The following is a 13,138-nucleotide window of genomic DNA, read 5'->3' on the forward strand; positions in this document are numbered from 1 at the left end:
AAAATTCATATGAGCTCAATATGTTCGTTAAAATATCACCTATACACGCATGTCATTTATGTTCATCAACTACACGTGCATTTATTTGCATTCACCCTAAATAGTTTTTAATGTTATGAACCCTAAAATGCTTTAAAGTGTGCTTTTGTCATGCACGTAAATGACACGTGCATATAGGTGATGTTTTTATGAACATTTTGATATCTTATTTTGCATTCTTCTAAGTTCATATGAATTTGTTATGAATTTTGAAAGTTTCGGTCAAACAACTTTGACCAGATGGAAGGGCATTTTCGTGACCTAAAATGCTTTTTAGGTGCAAATTTGAGCACATAAAAATGTTAGGGGTAAATCTAAGAGTGGGCGCAAATTAGGGTCATAAATGTAAATGTACCTGAATGAAATAATTCCACAAATAAATTCTCGATACTCTCATCCTGCTAACACTCAGCAGATCGTGATTACCTTAAGCTTGTGACCCTGTAGGTTCGGTAATCATAGACATGAACGAAACTTCTTCGTTCAATGACCATAGTGGAACCATGGATGTCCATATCGATCCCTATGATTACATGAATGACATTCGAGTGAACCTTCGGTGGGTTCAAGTTAGGGTCACATCAAAAAGTTAGGGGTAAATTTGAGTAGTGGGTTCAAGTTAGGGGCTCAAATGTGAATGTCCCGTTCATTAATGTTCAAAATAGTTTTGAGAGGAATCGGAAGCGTTTAGGGGTCACCGGAAGGGTTTCAGAGTTTATCGGGAAATACCGGGTATTATCGATAAATAATATATAGGTGGAAAATGTTTTGGTTGATGTTAAATTATATATAGAAGGCCCTGGTAATTGTTAGAGGGCTTTTATAGTTAATTTAATATCAACATGCCTTAAAATGTCTAGTGGTGAAAGGCAACTTGGGCCACCAAGGCCCAACTGGAGGTGGGGTCCGCCCTTTCCTGTAGGACGTGATGATTATCAAATTGCAAAATTGAGTGAATCAATGAATTGACCAACATGTCGAGCAATAAGAAGCGAAACATATGAATTCCATGGTCGACGAGCCCGGCGGGCACCTTCTCCCCACTTGTGCAATCGCATCGCAAAACTTCATGATGAAGTTGGAGATGGTGTACCACCGGTGGGCCAGTGACTTCACATTGTGTTCATGGATCAAGTAAAAGGCATAGGGCATGAAGTGCTTTTGCTCATGAAACGGAATATGCATGGTTTGCCAAAAGGTCGAGCTCCATTGTCTCATGCCTAGAAAGTCCGCAGATATGACCTTTCAAGCATCACACAATAATCATTCTCCATCATTGAGTACCCCGTCATTGTGCTTACTCTAGAAAACACCAAGAAGGAAAAAAGAAAGCTCAATGACATTTGATCGAACACCTGCCGGGCGTGCTGTCCGCCATGGACCGTGTCGACAGGTGGCCAGGGGAGGGGGCGGTATCTGGCTGTGGACAATTCCTGAGTGGATGGTGGTATAGTCCAAGGTGGATAGGTGCATGGGTTGGGCTGCGGACATCCGGCAATGCCTGGGCGGCGGCTGGAGAGATACACCGACGGCGTCGGACGAGGACGGGTTGGGTGCAGAGCAAGGGCAGAGCAGAGACGAAGTGGGAGAAAAATGATCCAGCAGGAGGGGATTTGAGTGGGCCGAGAGTGTTGGACGCATACTTGGTGAAGGTCTGGGTGCCCACAAACCTCCTGGTTTGTGTCCGGTTTACAGGAATGCATACAAACGTACGCATATATGGATAAATACAGATATCCGAACAACTCAGTTCATCACATCGTATACTGGCGTTTCAAGGGTTTGGGAATGCCTGCCCTCAAGGGTCAGGAGGAGGGAGGAGGGGAGGGGAGACCGGCAACACGATCTAGGGTTCCCTCCCCGTCGCCATGCGGGGGCGACGCGTCAGGGAGGAGTGTTGGTGTTTTTCCCCTCTACTGGTGCTATATATAGTGTATCCCTGCCGTTCTTGTATACATGACATCAGTGAATCAGGATGTATAAGAAGGTAGTCACGCAAGGGATAATATTTTGAGCGTAAAGCGTAGAGAACTTTCCCGGGCGGCATCAGATGCTAATCACATGCGAGTTATAGCCCTTTTTGTCTTTTATGAATGTGCCTTTTTAAAACGGAGCGAAATTAATCTATATATATACTAATATAAAAAGACCCAAAGAAACATATCCAATTAATCTCGGCCATCAAATCATGTCAATCCAATAACCTAGACTGCTTCAATGTTCGAGCGTTCAGCACGTTTAACGTGCAGTTAATTTCATGCCAAAAATAGTGTTAATCACATAATAACATGCAAAATAATATTCTATTTAATATCCGCATGCACTTAATATACTTCCAAATTAACGTGCATTGCACGTACACATTGACTAGTCATTAAGAAAAAGCAGAAACGACCAAAGCATCATTTGGTTTTACAGCTAAAAATATTTGTGTTGTGCATGGAGATGGAGACAGTGATGGCGTACAAATGAACATATAATGTAAGCGTACATGTGAATTCTCTTCCATGCGGCGTATAATGTAAGCTTACATGTGAATTCTCTTCCATGCGGGCATATGGAATTATACCACATGGTACGAAAGATTTAGTCGGCCATGTACTTCGTTCGATTGTTGTTTTATATATAAAGCGGGATGAAAGTCAGTTTCGAGAGCTGCGGCTTGCAGGGCTGGATGCAAATGCCTAGCTTGTAAGGCCAGACTAAGAATAAAGCTGCATGTATGCACATATATTCTGCCTGGAAACGTATGGACTTAATTTATTTATTTTTGAGGATTGAAATGCATGAACTTTACATGAAGCAGCCAAAGTTTCTACAAACTAGCTAGGTGCAATCAGCACAAAGTCCTCCACTTAGCCAAGTTTCTACTGACTGGGTGCAATCAGCACAAAATCCTCACCTCACCTTTGTAATCCTGCTCAGTAAATTACAGGTGCTTGATTAATCATGGCTCCGTGTTGAGCTCGTGACACGCGTTTGATTCACTTCGGTTTCTAATGTCAGCTGAACTAACAAGCCGAGGTTGACTTGGATGACAGTTACTCTCTTCGTTTTTATTTACTCCGCATATTAGAGTTGACTGAAGTCAAACTTTCTAAAGTTTGACAAAGTTTATAAAAAAAATATTTACCATAACAAATCTATATGATGTGGAAGTACATTTGATAATGAATCTAATGGTATTGATTTGTTATTGTATATGTTAATATTTTTGTTTGTCAAAGTTTATAAAATTTGACTTTGACTAAAGCTAATATGCGAAGTAAATAAAAACAGAGGAAGTACTATTTTGTTTCCCTGCAGGCATGCATGGTAATCCGCATCTCACCCTGCATAAAGATCATTGGAATCAGATCTAATACCTTTCTTTGGCCGGTCACACACTCTAGCTAGGGTTCTTCGACGCAGGTTGCTTGCGTAGTTTTTTTTAGAAACAACATTGACGTACACATACAGTCACACCACCACACACACTCACACTCAAACAAATGCCTACTGAAGGCCCGATCGAAGTTGCGGGCTTTGAAATTGATGGAATCACCACATGTGTCTCGTTATTTGATATTTACTTATGAGTTATGAATAAATAATATGAAAAACAAATCTTAAGGGTTTTTCAAACCACATTTAACAGGAGACGTTCCATTCGGTTCAAACATTTAAAAATATTTTTTTTCTTTGTTTATTTTTGTGGTGCAACTAGACTTTGGTCAACTTAGTTAATCATACGGCAGTCCAATATCCGGGGTGGGCCCCGCCTGTCATCGTGCAAGGCTACCAACGTCTCCGTCCCCCTCTTTCCATCGCAGCCCACCTCCGCTATAAATACCACTCACTCAAAATAAAATAATGAGCTCGACCGCCGACGGAAGCAGCTCGCGGTCGGCTCTCAGTCTACTCTCCGTCGCGTCGTCGACAGGCGCCGCGGCAGCAGCGGCCAGCGTCCGTCGGGAGACAGAGATTTCCTCTTGGCGGGGGCCGAATCCAATCCGTAAGTCGAAATCTCTCTCTGTGCTTGCTCTCGGATCCCCACCCGCCCCCTACAGTCCCACAGTACTTCCCTGCTGCCAATGCCCGCCTCGCCGCCGTTCCCGCCGTTTTCTTGGGGTCTCGGTGAGGAATCCGAGGGTACTGGTTCTGGATTGACCCCCCGGTAATGGAGGCCCTGCTGGCTGTTGCCGCTGGGTTACTCCTGTGTGCCCGTCCTCAAGGTGTTCGATGGATTGTGGGCAGGGTGTTCCGTCCGGCTGGTCGATCTCGTTCCAGTCCTTCCAGGTTCCAGCCCGTTTACAGTCAGTTGCTGAAAATGTGCACGGAACGCATGAAAATGTAGGCTGTGCACAGGTTGTTTGCTTGCTTGCAATTCCAAGCATTGTTTCCTCTTTGCAGGAAGCATAGTGCCACAAGTGGTCTGCTTGTTTGCTTGTGCTCAGGAAAAGAAAAAGTTGTATCTTCTGTTTGTTTGCTTGCTGTCCGCTTCAGTGTTTGTTCCATCTTAAGCATGGTACAAGTATAGTCGCTTTGTTTCGTGGGCATAATCCAAAGTTTGTGCGGATGCAGCTTTTGTTCTCTCTTGCATAGCGAAAGTGTGTGGAAACTGGAATCTGTTGAGAGTAGTATGGCCACGCCAAACGTTTTGGCTTTCACTTAAGGACCACACATTGCTTCTTGACTTTCTTGGATGCTTGCCGGCCCAGCCTTGGAACTGTACCTTCCTAGCTAGTAATGGTGTAGATAGATGGTTAATATAAATGAGGCACAGACCAAACCTTTGTGTTGCTTCCTAGAAATGAGTGTATTTCCTTAATTTTTTTTTTGTCAAAACGTCTGTCGTTGTTCTCCCAAGTTGCTTTCTTGCGGTATTCAATCCATTTTTTATTACTGCAATTGCTTCATTCGAATTGAGGTTTCAGTCCGTTTACCGTCAGTTGCTGAAAATGTGCACGAAACGGATGAAAATGCCGGGACATGCGCTCTTTGTTTACCGTTTATACCGTCATTTGTTTGGTTGCAGGATGCACCCGGTCTTAAGCATAGTATATATAAAGTTGTATGCTCTGTTTTGTTTGTTTGCTTGCTGTCTGAGGATTGAGACAAGGGCATAATCCAAAGTTTGGCACCTGCTCCTGCACATTTATGTGTTGGAAACTGGAATCTGTTCAGAGTAGTATGGCCACGCCACATGTTTTGGCTTTAACTCAAGGACCACATTGCTTCTTGACTTTCTTGGATGCTTGTTGGCCCAACTTTGCAACTCTACCTTCCTAATAGTAGTATAAATCAGGCACATACAATTTTTTTTGTGTTGCTTGAGATTTGGTGTATTTACTTAATGTGTTTAGTTGAATCATCTGTCATTGTTCTCCCAAGTTGCTTTTCCTCGCGATATTCAATCCGTCGGGTTTTTAATTACTGTAACTGCTTCATTCAAAATTGATATTTGCTTCTTTGTTGTTGTTTTCCTTTCAACGCTTGGGCTGAGGCTTCAAATAATGGTGCTCTTTAACATGGACTTTGTTACTTTAGAGAATGCAAGAATTATGCAATTGTATCATGATAACATCTGCTCTATGTTTTTTCTACAGGGAGTTTCCAACACATAAGTAGTTTGCTAACATGAAGACAAGCATCCAGTAGACTTTGCACCATTTGAGTCACAATGGAGATATCTTTTCTCATGTTGTTGGTTCTCTCTCTGCTTCTGTTTCCTAATGGCATCTGCAAGGGTTTAGCTGCGAGGCCTCCTGTTGTGAATATTGGGTCTATTCTTCAATTTAACTCCACCACTGGAGGTGTTGCCGCGGTTGCCATCCATGCAGCCTTGGAAGATATCAACTCTGATCCAACAGTTCTAAATGGAACTACACTAAAGGTTCAAATCAAGGATACAAATTGCTTTGATGGTTTCCTTGGCATGGTTCAAGGTACGCTAGCTTTAATGTCACGCATTCATTTGGCATTGTTGAAATAGTTTTTGCTTCTCTTGTGGAATTGTGACAATGATACCGTATTCCTTGTATCAGCTTTGCAGTTCATGGAGACTGATGTTGTTGCACTCATTGGCCCTCAGTGCTCTACAATTTCTCATATCATTTCATATGTAGCAAATGAGCTTCGAGTCCCTTTGATGTCCTTTGCTTCTGATGCAACTCTTTCATCGATACAATTCCCGTTCTTTGTCAGGACTGGTCCCAATGACCTCTATCAAATGGCGGCTGTGGCAGAAGTTGTTGACTACAACCACTGGAAGATTGTGACTGCCATATACATTGACAATGTTTATGGTCGAAATGGCATTGCTGCTTTGGATGATGCACTTGCTTTAAAGCGCTGCAAAATCTCCTACAAAGTTGGGTTTCCTTCCAATGCTAAAAGAAGTGAGCTCATAAATTTGTTGGTTAGTGTCAGTTATATGGAGTCTCGTGTTATCATTCTCCATACTGGAGCTGAACCTGGACTCAAGCTTTTCTCTATGGCAAAACAACTGAACATGATGGGCAACGGCTATGTGTGGATTGCAACTGACTGGCTGTCTGCATATCTTGATGCTAATTCATCAGTTCCTGCTGAGACTATATCTGGCCTGCAAGGTGTTCTTACTTTACGGCCACATATCCCCAACTCAAAGATGAAGAGTAATTTGGTCTCCAAATGGAACAAGCAAAGTAAAAAGTCCAACTATAGTGATCTTCGTGTAAATACTTACGGTTTTTATGTTTATGATAGTGTCTGGGCAGTAGCTCGGGCTCTGGATGCCTTCTTTGATGATGGTGGTCGGATTTCCTTTTCAAATGACTCGATGTTGCATGATGAAACTGGAGGAACTCTTCACCTTGAAGCAATGAGCATTTCTGACATGGGAAATAAATTATTGGAGAAGATTAGAAAGGTAAACTTCACTGGGGTGTCTGGGCAAGTGCAATTCGATGCTGGAGGCAACCTAATTCATCCTGCATATGACATCATAAACATCATCGGAAATGGCATGCGGACCATTGGTTTTTGGTCAAATTATTCTGGCTTGTTGTCGACTGTCTCTCCAGAGGCTCTATATTCAAAGCCTCCTAATATTTCTCTCGCTGATCAGCATCTCTATGATGTTATTTGGCCTGGGGAGACTGCACAGAGGCCTCGAGGATGGGTTTTTCCTTCTAATGCCAAGCAGTTGAAAATTGGTGTTCCCAACAGATTTAGTTTCAAAGAGTTTGTCACGAAAGACAATTCTACTGGGTCAATGAAGGGTTATTGCATCGATGTCTTTACTCAGGCATTGGCTTTGCTTCCTTATCCTGTTAGTTACAAGTTTGTACCTTTTGGGAATGGTACTGAAAATCCTAATTATGACAAACTCGTACAGATGATTGAATCAAATGTAAGTATGGAATGCCTTTTTTCTTCCTCTAACCATTTCATCATCTTTATCGAAAAAACCATTTCATCATACCATGCTGACCAGGGGGGGTCTTATCCTGCAGGAATTCGATGCCGCTATAGGGGATATCGCAATTACAATGAGGCGGACAGTAACTTTAGATTTCACCCAGCCATTCATTGAAACAGGCTTAGTTATCTTGGCTCCGGTTAAACAGCATATAACATCGTCCTGGGCATTCTTGCAGCCATTTACTTTGCAGATGTGGTGTGTTACAGGGTCGTACTTCCTTATTGTGGGTGTGGTTGTTTGGGTTCTTGAACATCGGATCAATGATGATTTCCGTGGTTCAGTACGTCAACAAATAATAACTATTTTCTGGTAAGGAGCTGACTTGCACCTTTTGTATCGTCTTCTTGTAGTATATCATTCCTGTTTTCTTAGAAATGTTGATGTTTCGACAAGTCTTGTGCAATATGTTTGCATACAGCAAGCACCTCAGAACAGTTGCCAGTTAACATACCCAAATGAAGCATCTAGTGATTACCAAGGAACTACTCCCTCTGTTCACTTTTATAAGGCCTTGAAGACATTTCAGACAAGGTGCAAAGTAGCTCATTTTCAGTTGTCTGAAACGACTTATAAAAGTGAGCGGAGGGAGTATTATCTTAATGGTCTTGTGAAACGTATATATGCACAGTATGTATTCGCTTAATGATATTTATGATGCATTGCTCAATTTTTTTTTCTGTTTTCACATACTTCTCCACATGTATTACAAATGTTCTTATCATGGCGTGATTCCTTGCTCTCAGATGTGATTATAATTTCTATTTTTATTGCCTGCAGGTTCAGCTTTTCGACGTTGTTCTTTGCACACAGTGAGTAAACCAACCTTCTCTATTATGTGTTTTTTTGGCCATAGGTAACATTTTGTTCTGAGGCATGGCTCGTGATTTCATCTGTATCTGCCCGCAGGAGAAAATACTATGAGCAGCTCAGGGCGTGGTGTCCTGATCATATGGCTGTTTGTTGTTTTGATAATTGTATCCAGCTACACCGCGAGTCTTACTTCCATCCTGACCGTGCAACAACTTGATACTTCTATAAAAGGAATCGATGACCTGAAAAGTAGCAATGATCCTATTGGTTTCCAAGTTGGTTCTTTTGCACAAGACTACATGGTCAAGGAGCTCAACATCTCACGTTCAAGGCTGAGAGCTCTCAGTTCACCACAAGAATACGCTGAAGCCCTCAAGCTAGGCCCCAAGGAAGGAGGTGTTATGGCCATTGTTGACGAGCGCCCCTATGTTGAACTGTTTTTGTCAACCTACTGCAAGATTGCGGTAGCTGGCACAGATTTCACCAGCAGAGGATGGGGCTTTGTAAGTACATTTGAACCATATTCTTTAATGTAGATTTGAATATGAGAACAAAATATTTTGAAGTTAATATCCTGGAATAGCAGTTTTAACTTTGAATAGTTGTGTCAACTATCTAGTTTATTATGCAACTTCATTTGCACCTGTCTGCGGCTGCAAGTCTAAAATCTACACCTACTTTGTTTCACAAATCAAAATGTAGCGCCTTACAAGTTCATTCTACCAGGCATTTCCAAGGGACTCCCCTTTGCAAGTAGACCTCTCCACCGCAATCCTGTCATTGTCAGAGAATGGGGAACTGCAGCGAATCCATGACAAGTGGCTCAAGACAGGGGAGTGCGCAACTGACAACAGCGAGTTCGTTGACTCGGACCAGCTCCGCCTTGAGAGCTTCCTTGGTCTGTTCCTAATCTGTGGCGTTGCATGCATCCTCGCGTTGCTAATCTACTTTGGTATCATGCTACGCAAATACCTGAGGCATGACCAGAGGAAGAGCCTGAGAAGATTCATCTCATTCGTCCATGGCAAGGATCCGCCGAAGAACAACGAGAGGCGGTCCATGAGCCTGCTTGGAAGCTCGACGCCGGCAACGCCGATGAGCAGCCTTACTACCCTTGAGATAGAAAGGCCGGCCAGGGAAGTCAGAAATGGCAGCGTTATTGAAATGGAAAGCTAGTTCATGTGTACAAAGCTAGTTTGTGCGTTATCTCTCAAGGCAGCTGGGTAACTGTTTTGTGTGAAGCAACAATACGGCCGACTAACCTAGGTCCCGGTAACCTAGGTTGGAAAGCCAAACACCAGGGATGTATAGAGGGGTTTCAAATACTTCTTAAAGGAAGGATTGATAATAAAAATTAAAAATATCGAAATGCTCCTCTCTCCCACATAGATCACTTTATTCTTTGCATGACTGTATTTTTTGGGGATATCTTGCCACTTCAGAGTTGGCGTTTGGTGGTGTGATCTGTGCATGTGTTCAATTGCGCGTAGTGTGGTTATTCCAAGTTAGTACGATTGTGTCACTTCAGTTTGATAGTATGCAGGGACAGAACCTGCCGGCTGCAGCTAGTACGGTTTGATATGTGACGATGCCTGTAGATTGTGGTACTAAACTTTGATGCTTGTTCATAAACTAGTTTAGATGGAGCCACCCAAAAGATATGTTAGTTTTTCTTTTTTTGGCTTAGATACTCTGTTTTGTCTGTGTTCTGTTCAGGGCAACTTTGAAGCTTATCTTAGGGTGGTGGACAGAAAAATGTTTAGCACCTTCCACAACTCATAAGGAAGATAATTAAAAAGAGTGTAGGAAGAAATAGTTATGATCTTATTAGGAAAGCTAAGAAGAAAGCCAACACTAGGTTTTTGTTTTTCTAACTCTATGGCTACACTGTAAAATTATTTATAGATTAGCTCCAATTGATGCAAATCTTTTTGGTGGGTCTGGGATGCGACTGAGTCAGATCAATCCCAAGTTACTCCCTCCGTCCCATAATATAGGATGTTATTACATCTAATATGTGAGCATATTAGGTGTAATAACGTCTTATATTATGGGACAGAGGGAGTAGCTACTTGTCTCTCTCAAATTTTACTGGAACACCGAGGCACTGGTCTCAAAAGTGGAAATTCTTGCAGGTTTGTAATGCATCTGTTTTGGTCCTTGCGTTCACCTCTGAGAAATATACCATACCAATCACAATTTTTGTTAGTAATGGAGTGGTAGGCAGATGCAAAACCAAGCAATCATTTTCCTTCTAAAGACACTTGTAAAAGCATCATGAGTGTCTATTCTAATGGAGTGGTATACAGACATATAATTGTTGCAGGGATGCTGCAACTTCCTGGAGCAAGGCCATAGTGGTACTAGGTTTGTCTATTCTAGTGATACTGGGTTTTCTTTTCTGATTTCTTCTAATTTAATAGTTATGCCAGCTACATTATGAGTGCCAGCTCTGCAGTAACTTTTTTTGCGAGGCATAACAACTGGATTATTGTTCATACAGGGAAAACAGAAACGAGTATGAGTGCCTTTTTATTTAATTTAGTCATAATAGTTGACTTAAAATATTGTATATTAAATGTGGGTAGGAGATTCCTGTATTTTTATTGAAAACGGAACAGCAACAATAGGAAGAGTTTTTTTTTTACATGATGGAGCGATTATTTTCCTAAGAAAAATATATAATGTATATATATATATTTCTCATTCTGTTCAATACCTGGTTTAGGAAGAGCTCTTTTTCCTATGCAAAATGTATAACATGTATGTTTATAGTTCTGATTGCAGGCATATTCGTCGCGCTCGCCCTGTGTCTTGACGTTCCGCGAGGGACCAAGCGGGATACGCCACGGGTTTTGCTGTTACTAAGATACTTCGATATCAGTAGCACCTGTTCTATTTATCTGTCTTTTTTTGTGTTTTGACGCACAGCCTGCTCTGTTATACATAGTTACTGGCATGACTGGTTTCATCGCTGTTCGCTCTGTGTGTAATGGAGAAGTAGAGCCGATAAGTAAGCCTGCTTACCTAGTCCCTTTTGTTTAGTCCTGGGATGAGAGAAAATAACTGACAATCTGGACCAGCCTGCCTTTGAAGTGCGAAACTTGTTTGTCACTGACTGTTTTCGCGATTGGCAGTTGCTGGAGTTCACTGAGTCGATAGTCGGAGAGGACGCAGAACAGGAGAGCAAAAAGGTGGATTAGGGCTTTCCCTAAGGTGTGCTTTCAGGTATTTTCAGTTTTCTTGTTAAGGAATCAAGTTATGATTTTGTCTGTCAAGACCCTATATTCATGGAGTGAGACGTTGTTCTGAATTCCGACGCACTCAGAAAGTTTCGTCGCGGAATTTCTTCTGGAAAATATGTGTATGTATTCCAGTTGTATCATTAGTAACCCAAGGCCATATATATAGCACGAAGAATGTTTTCTTGATTCGTTCGGTCTGACAAGACATACATATATTCTGCCGTGAAGCGAATTAGGTTCGTTGCTGACCGGCAAAGTAAGGGCCGTTTCTGCATCTATATAGGCTAGCTAGGCAATCTGCCCTCAAGGTTGGGGGGAGTTGGAGATTGGGGTCTCGAATTGAGCTTATATTAGAATCCTTTGATTGGCTCAGAGACATGGGAATTAAGGAGCCAAGGGGAAGAGGAATTAAGAGGCCCAGCTCCCTCAGATTTCTTCCCTGGACGACCCCTGGTAATTGAACTAGGGATCGGGAATCGACAGAAAAAGATACTACTGACGTGCTGTTAGTTGGGCACGTTTGTAAGGGAAAGGCATCATTAAAAGTTGCTTATTCCTCTGCCTATGCCCACCAACCAAATAGTGGTAGTTAACTCGCTTTTAAATTCTCAATTCTAATTGCCTTCACATACCAAACAGAGGAATGGGACTTTAAAATCAATGTCCATGTCTAATGCCTTGGCAAACTCCCATTCTCTCTCCCTCTATTGCTGCCGAACACGCTGTAAAATGAAGTCATTTCTGCTAATCCAGATGCTCCAGGCTGCCAAGATAATCGATTCCAGTTCCATACCTGATTTAGCAACAACTCTTTTTCCTATGCAAAAAGTAAAATCTATACCATGCTTCTAGTTCCGACTGCAGGCATGTTCGTCGCGCTCGCACCAAGAGCTGTCGCTTCAACAACGCTTTTCTGGGATACGCCACAGGCCTGCCAGTAAAAAGATGGTGGCGACGAACTGGTTTCGAGCCACACAGGTCAGTTCTGCCATTACTAATACATCATGGCATCTTGTTGCTCTCGGTCGATGCCCTGTCATCTCTGGAAAAAATATCAGCAGCACCTGTTTTGTTTCCGAATTGTTGTTGGGTTTTGATGCGCAGCCTGCTCTGTTGTAGCACATCGTTCCTGGCGTGTGGCTGGTTTTGTTGCCGTTCACTCTCCGTTGAATGGAGAAGTGAAAGCGGGCAAGTAAGCCTGTATACCTTTTCCCTTTTATGTAATTCTGTAGTCCATTGATTCTTGATCTGACTGTGTAGACAAGGGAGAATGTCACCGTACTGTTCGCTGGTGACTCGCCCATGGCAAGTCACCTGATCTCAATCTCCCCCAACCCCACCTCACCACCCACAATGATAATTTTGTTTTCGAGACATCTATAATACGTAAATAGTTCATCCCTACTATGTTATTTCTCTTGACATGCAGTCTATCCACCTCAGCACAGCTGCCACATCCGCATTTTATTAGTGGCTTACATGTGGGACCCACCACAGGTTGACCAGGGTACAGAACAACCACATCATCATTCGGTTACCAGCTGTAGAGACCCACCACTGCCTCCACAGTGTAAACCAACGGGGTACAGAACCTCAA

General features: G+C 42.4%; 1 protein-coding gene across 1 annotated transcript; it reads left to right on the forward strand.

Annotated features, from left to right (window-relative positions):
* Positions 1 to 3,901: 3,901 nt before the first annotated feature.
* On the forward strand, positions 3,902 to 9,718 carry LOC123143238 (glutamate receptor 3.1). The gene is made up of 7 exons (XM_044562090.1): positions 3,902 to 4,033; positions 5,628 to 5,966; positions 6,066 to 7,414; positions 7,518 to 7,795; positions 8,264 to 8,295; positions 8,393 to 8,799; positions 9,023 to 9,718. Exons 2-7 carry the CDS (start codon positions 5,702 to 5,704, stop codon positions 9,470 to 9,472), a joined length of 2,781 nt encoding a protein of 926 aa, XP_044418025.1. The 5' UTR covers positions 3,902 to 4,033; positions 5,628 to 5,701; the 3' UTR covers positions 9,473 to 9,718.
* Positions 9,719 to 13,138: the final 3,420 nt, after the last annotated feature.

This window comes from Triticum aestivum, chromosome 6D, assembly GCF_018294505.1.
Source record: "Triticum aestivum cultivar Chinese Spring chromosome 6D, IWGSC CS RefSeq v2.1, whole genome shotgun sequence".
In the NCBI taxonomy this organism is placed as follows: domain Eukaryota; kingdom Viridiplantae; phylum Streptophyta; class Magnoliopsida; order Poales; family Poaceae; genus Triticum; species Triticum aestivum.

Excerpts from the sequence above, each read along its gene's own strand:
- LOC123143238 (XM_044562090.1), top strand. The coding sequence starts at position 5,702 with ATGGAGATATCTTTTCTCATGTTGTTGGTTCTCTCTCTGCTTCTGTTT. Across the intron at positions 7,415-7,517 it reads TACAGATGATTGAATCAAAT|GAATTCGATGCCGCTATAGG; the intron begins GTAAGTATGGAA and ends CTTATCCTGCAG. Across the intron at positions 8,800-9,022 it reads CCAGCAGAGGATGGGGCTTT|GCATTTCCAAGGGACTCCCC; the intron begins GTAAGTACATTT and ends TCATTCTACCAG.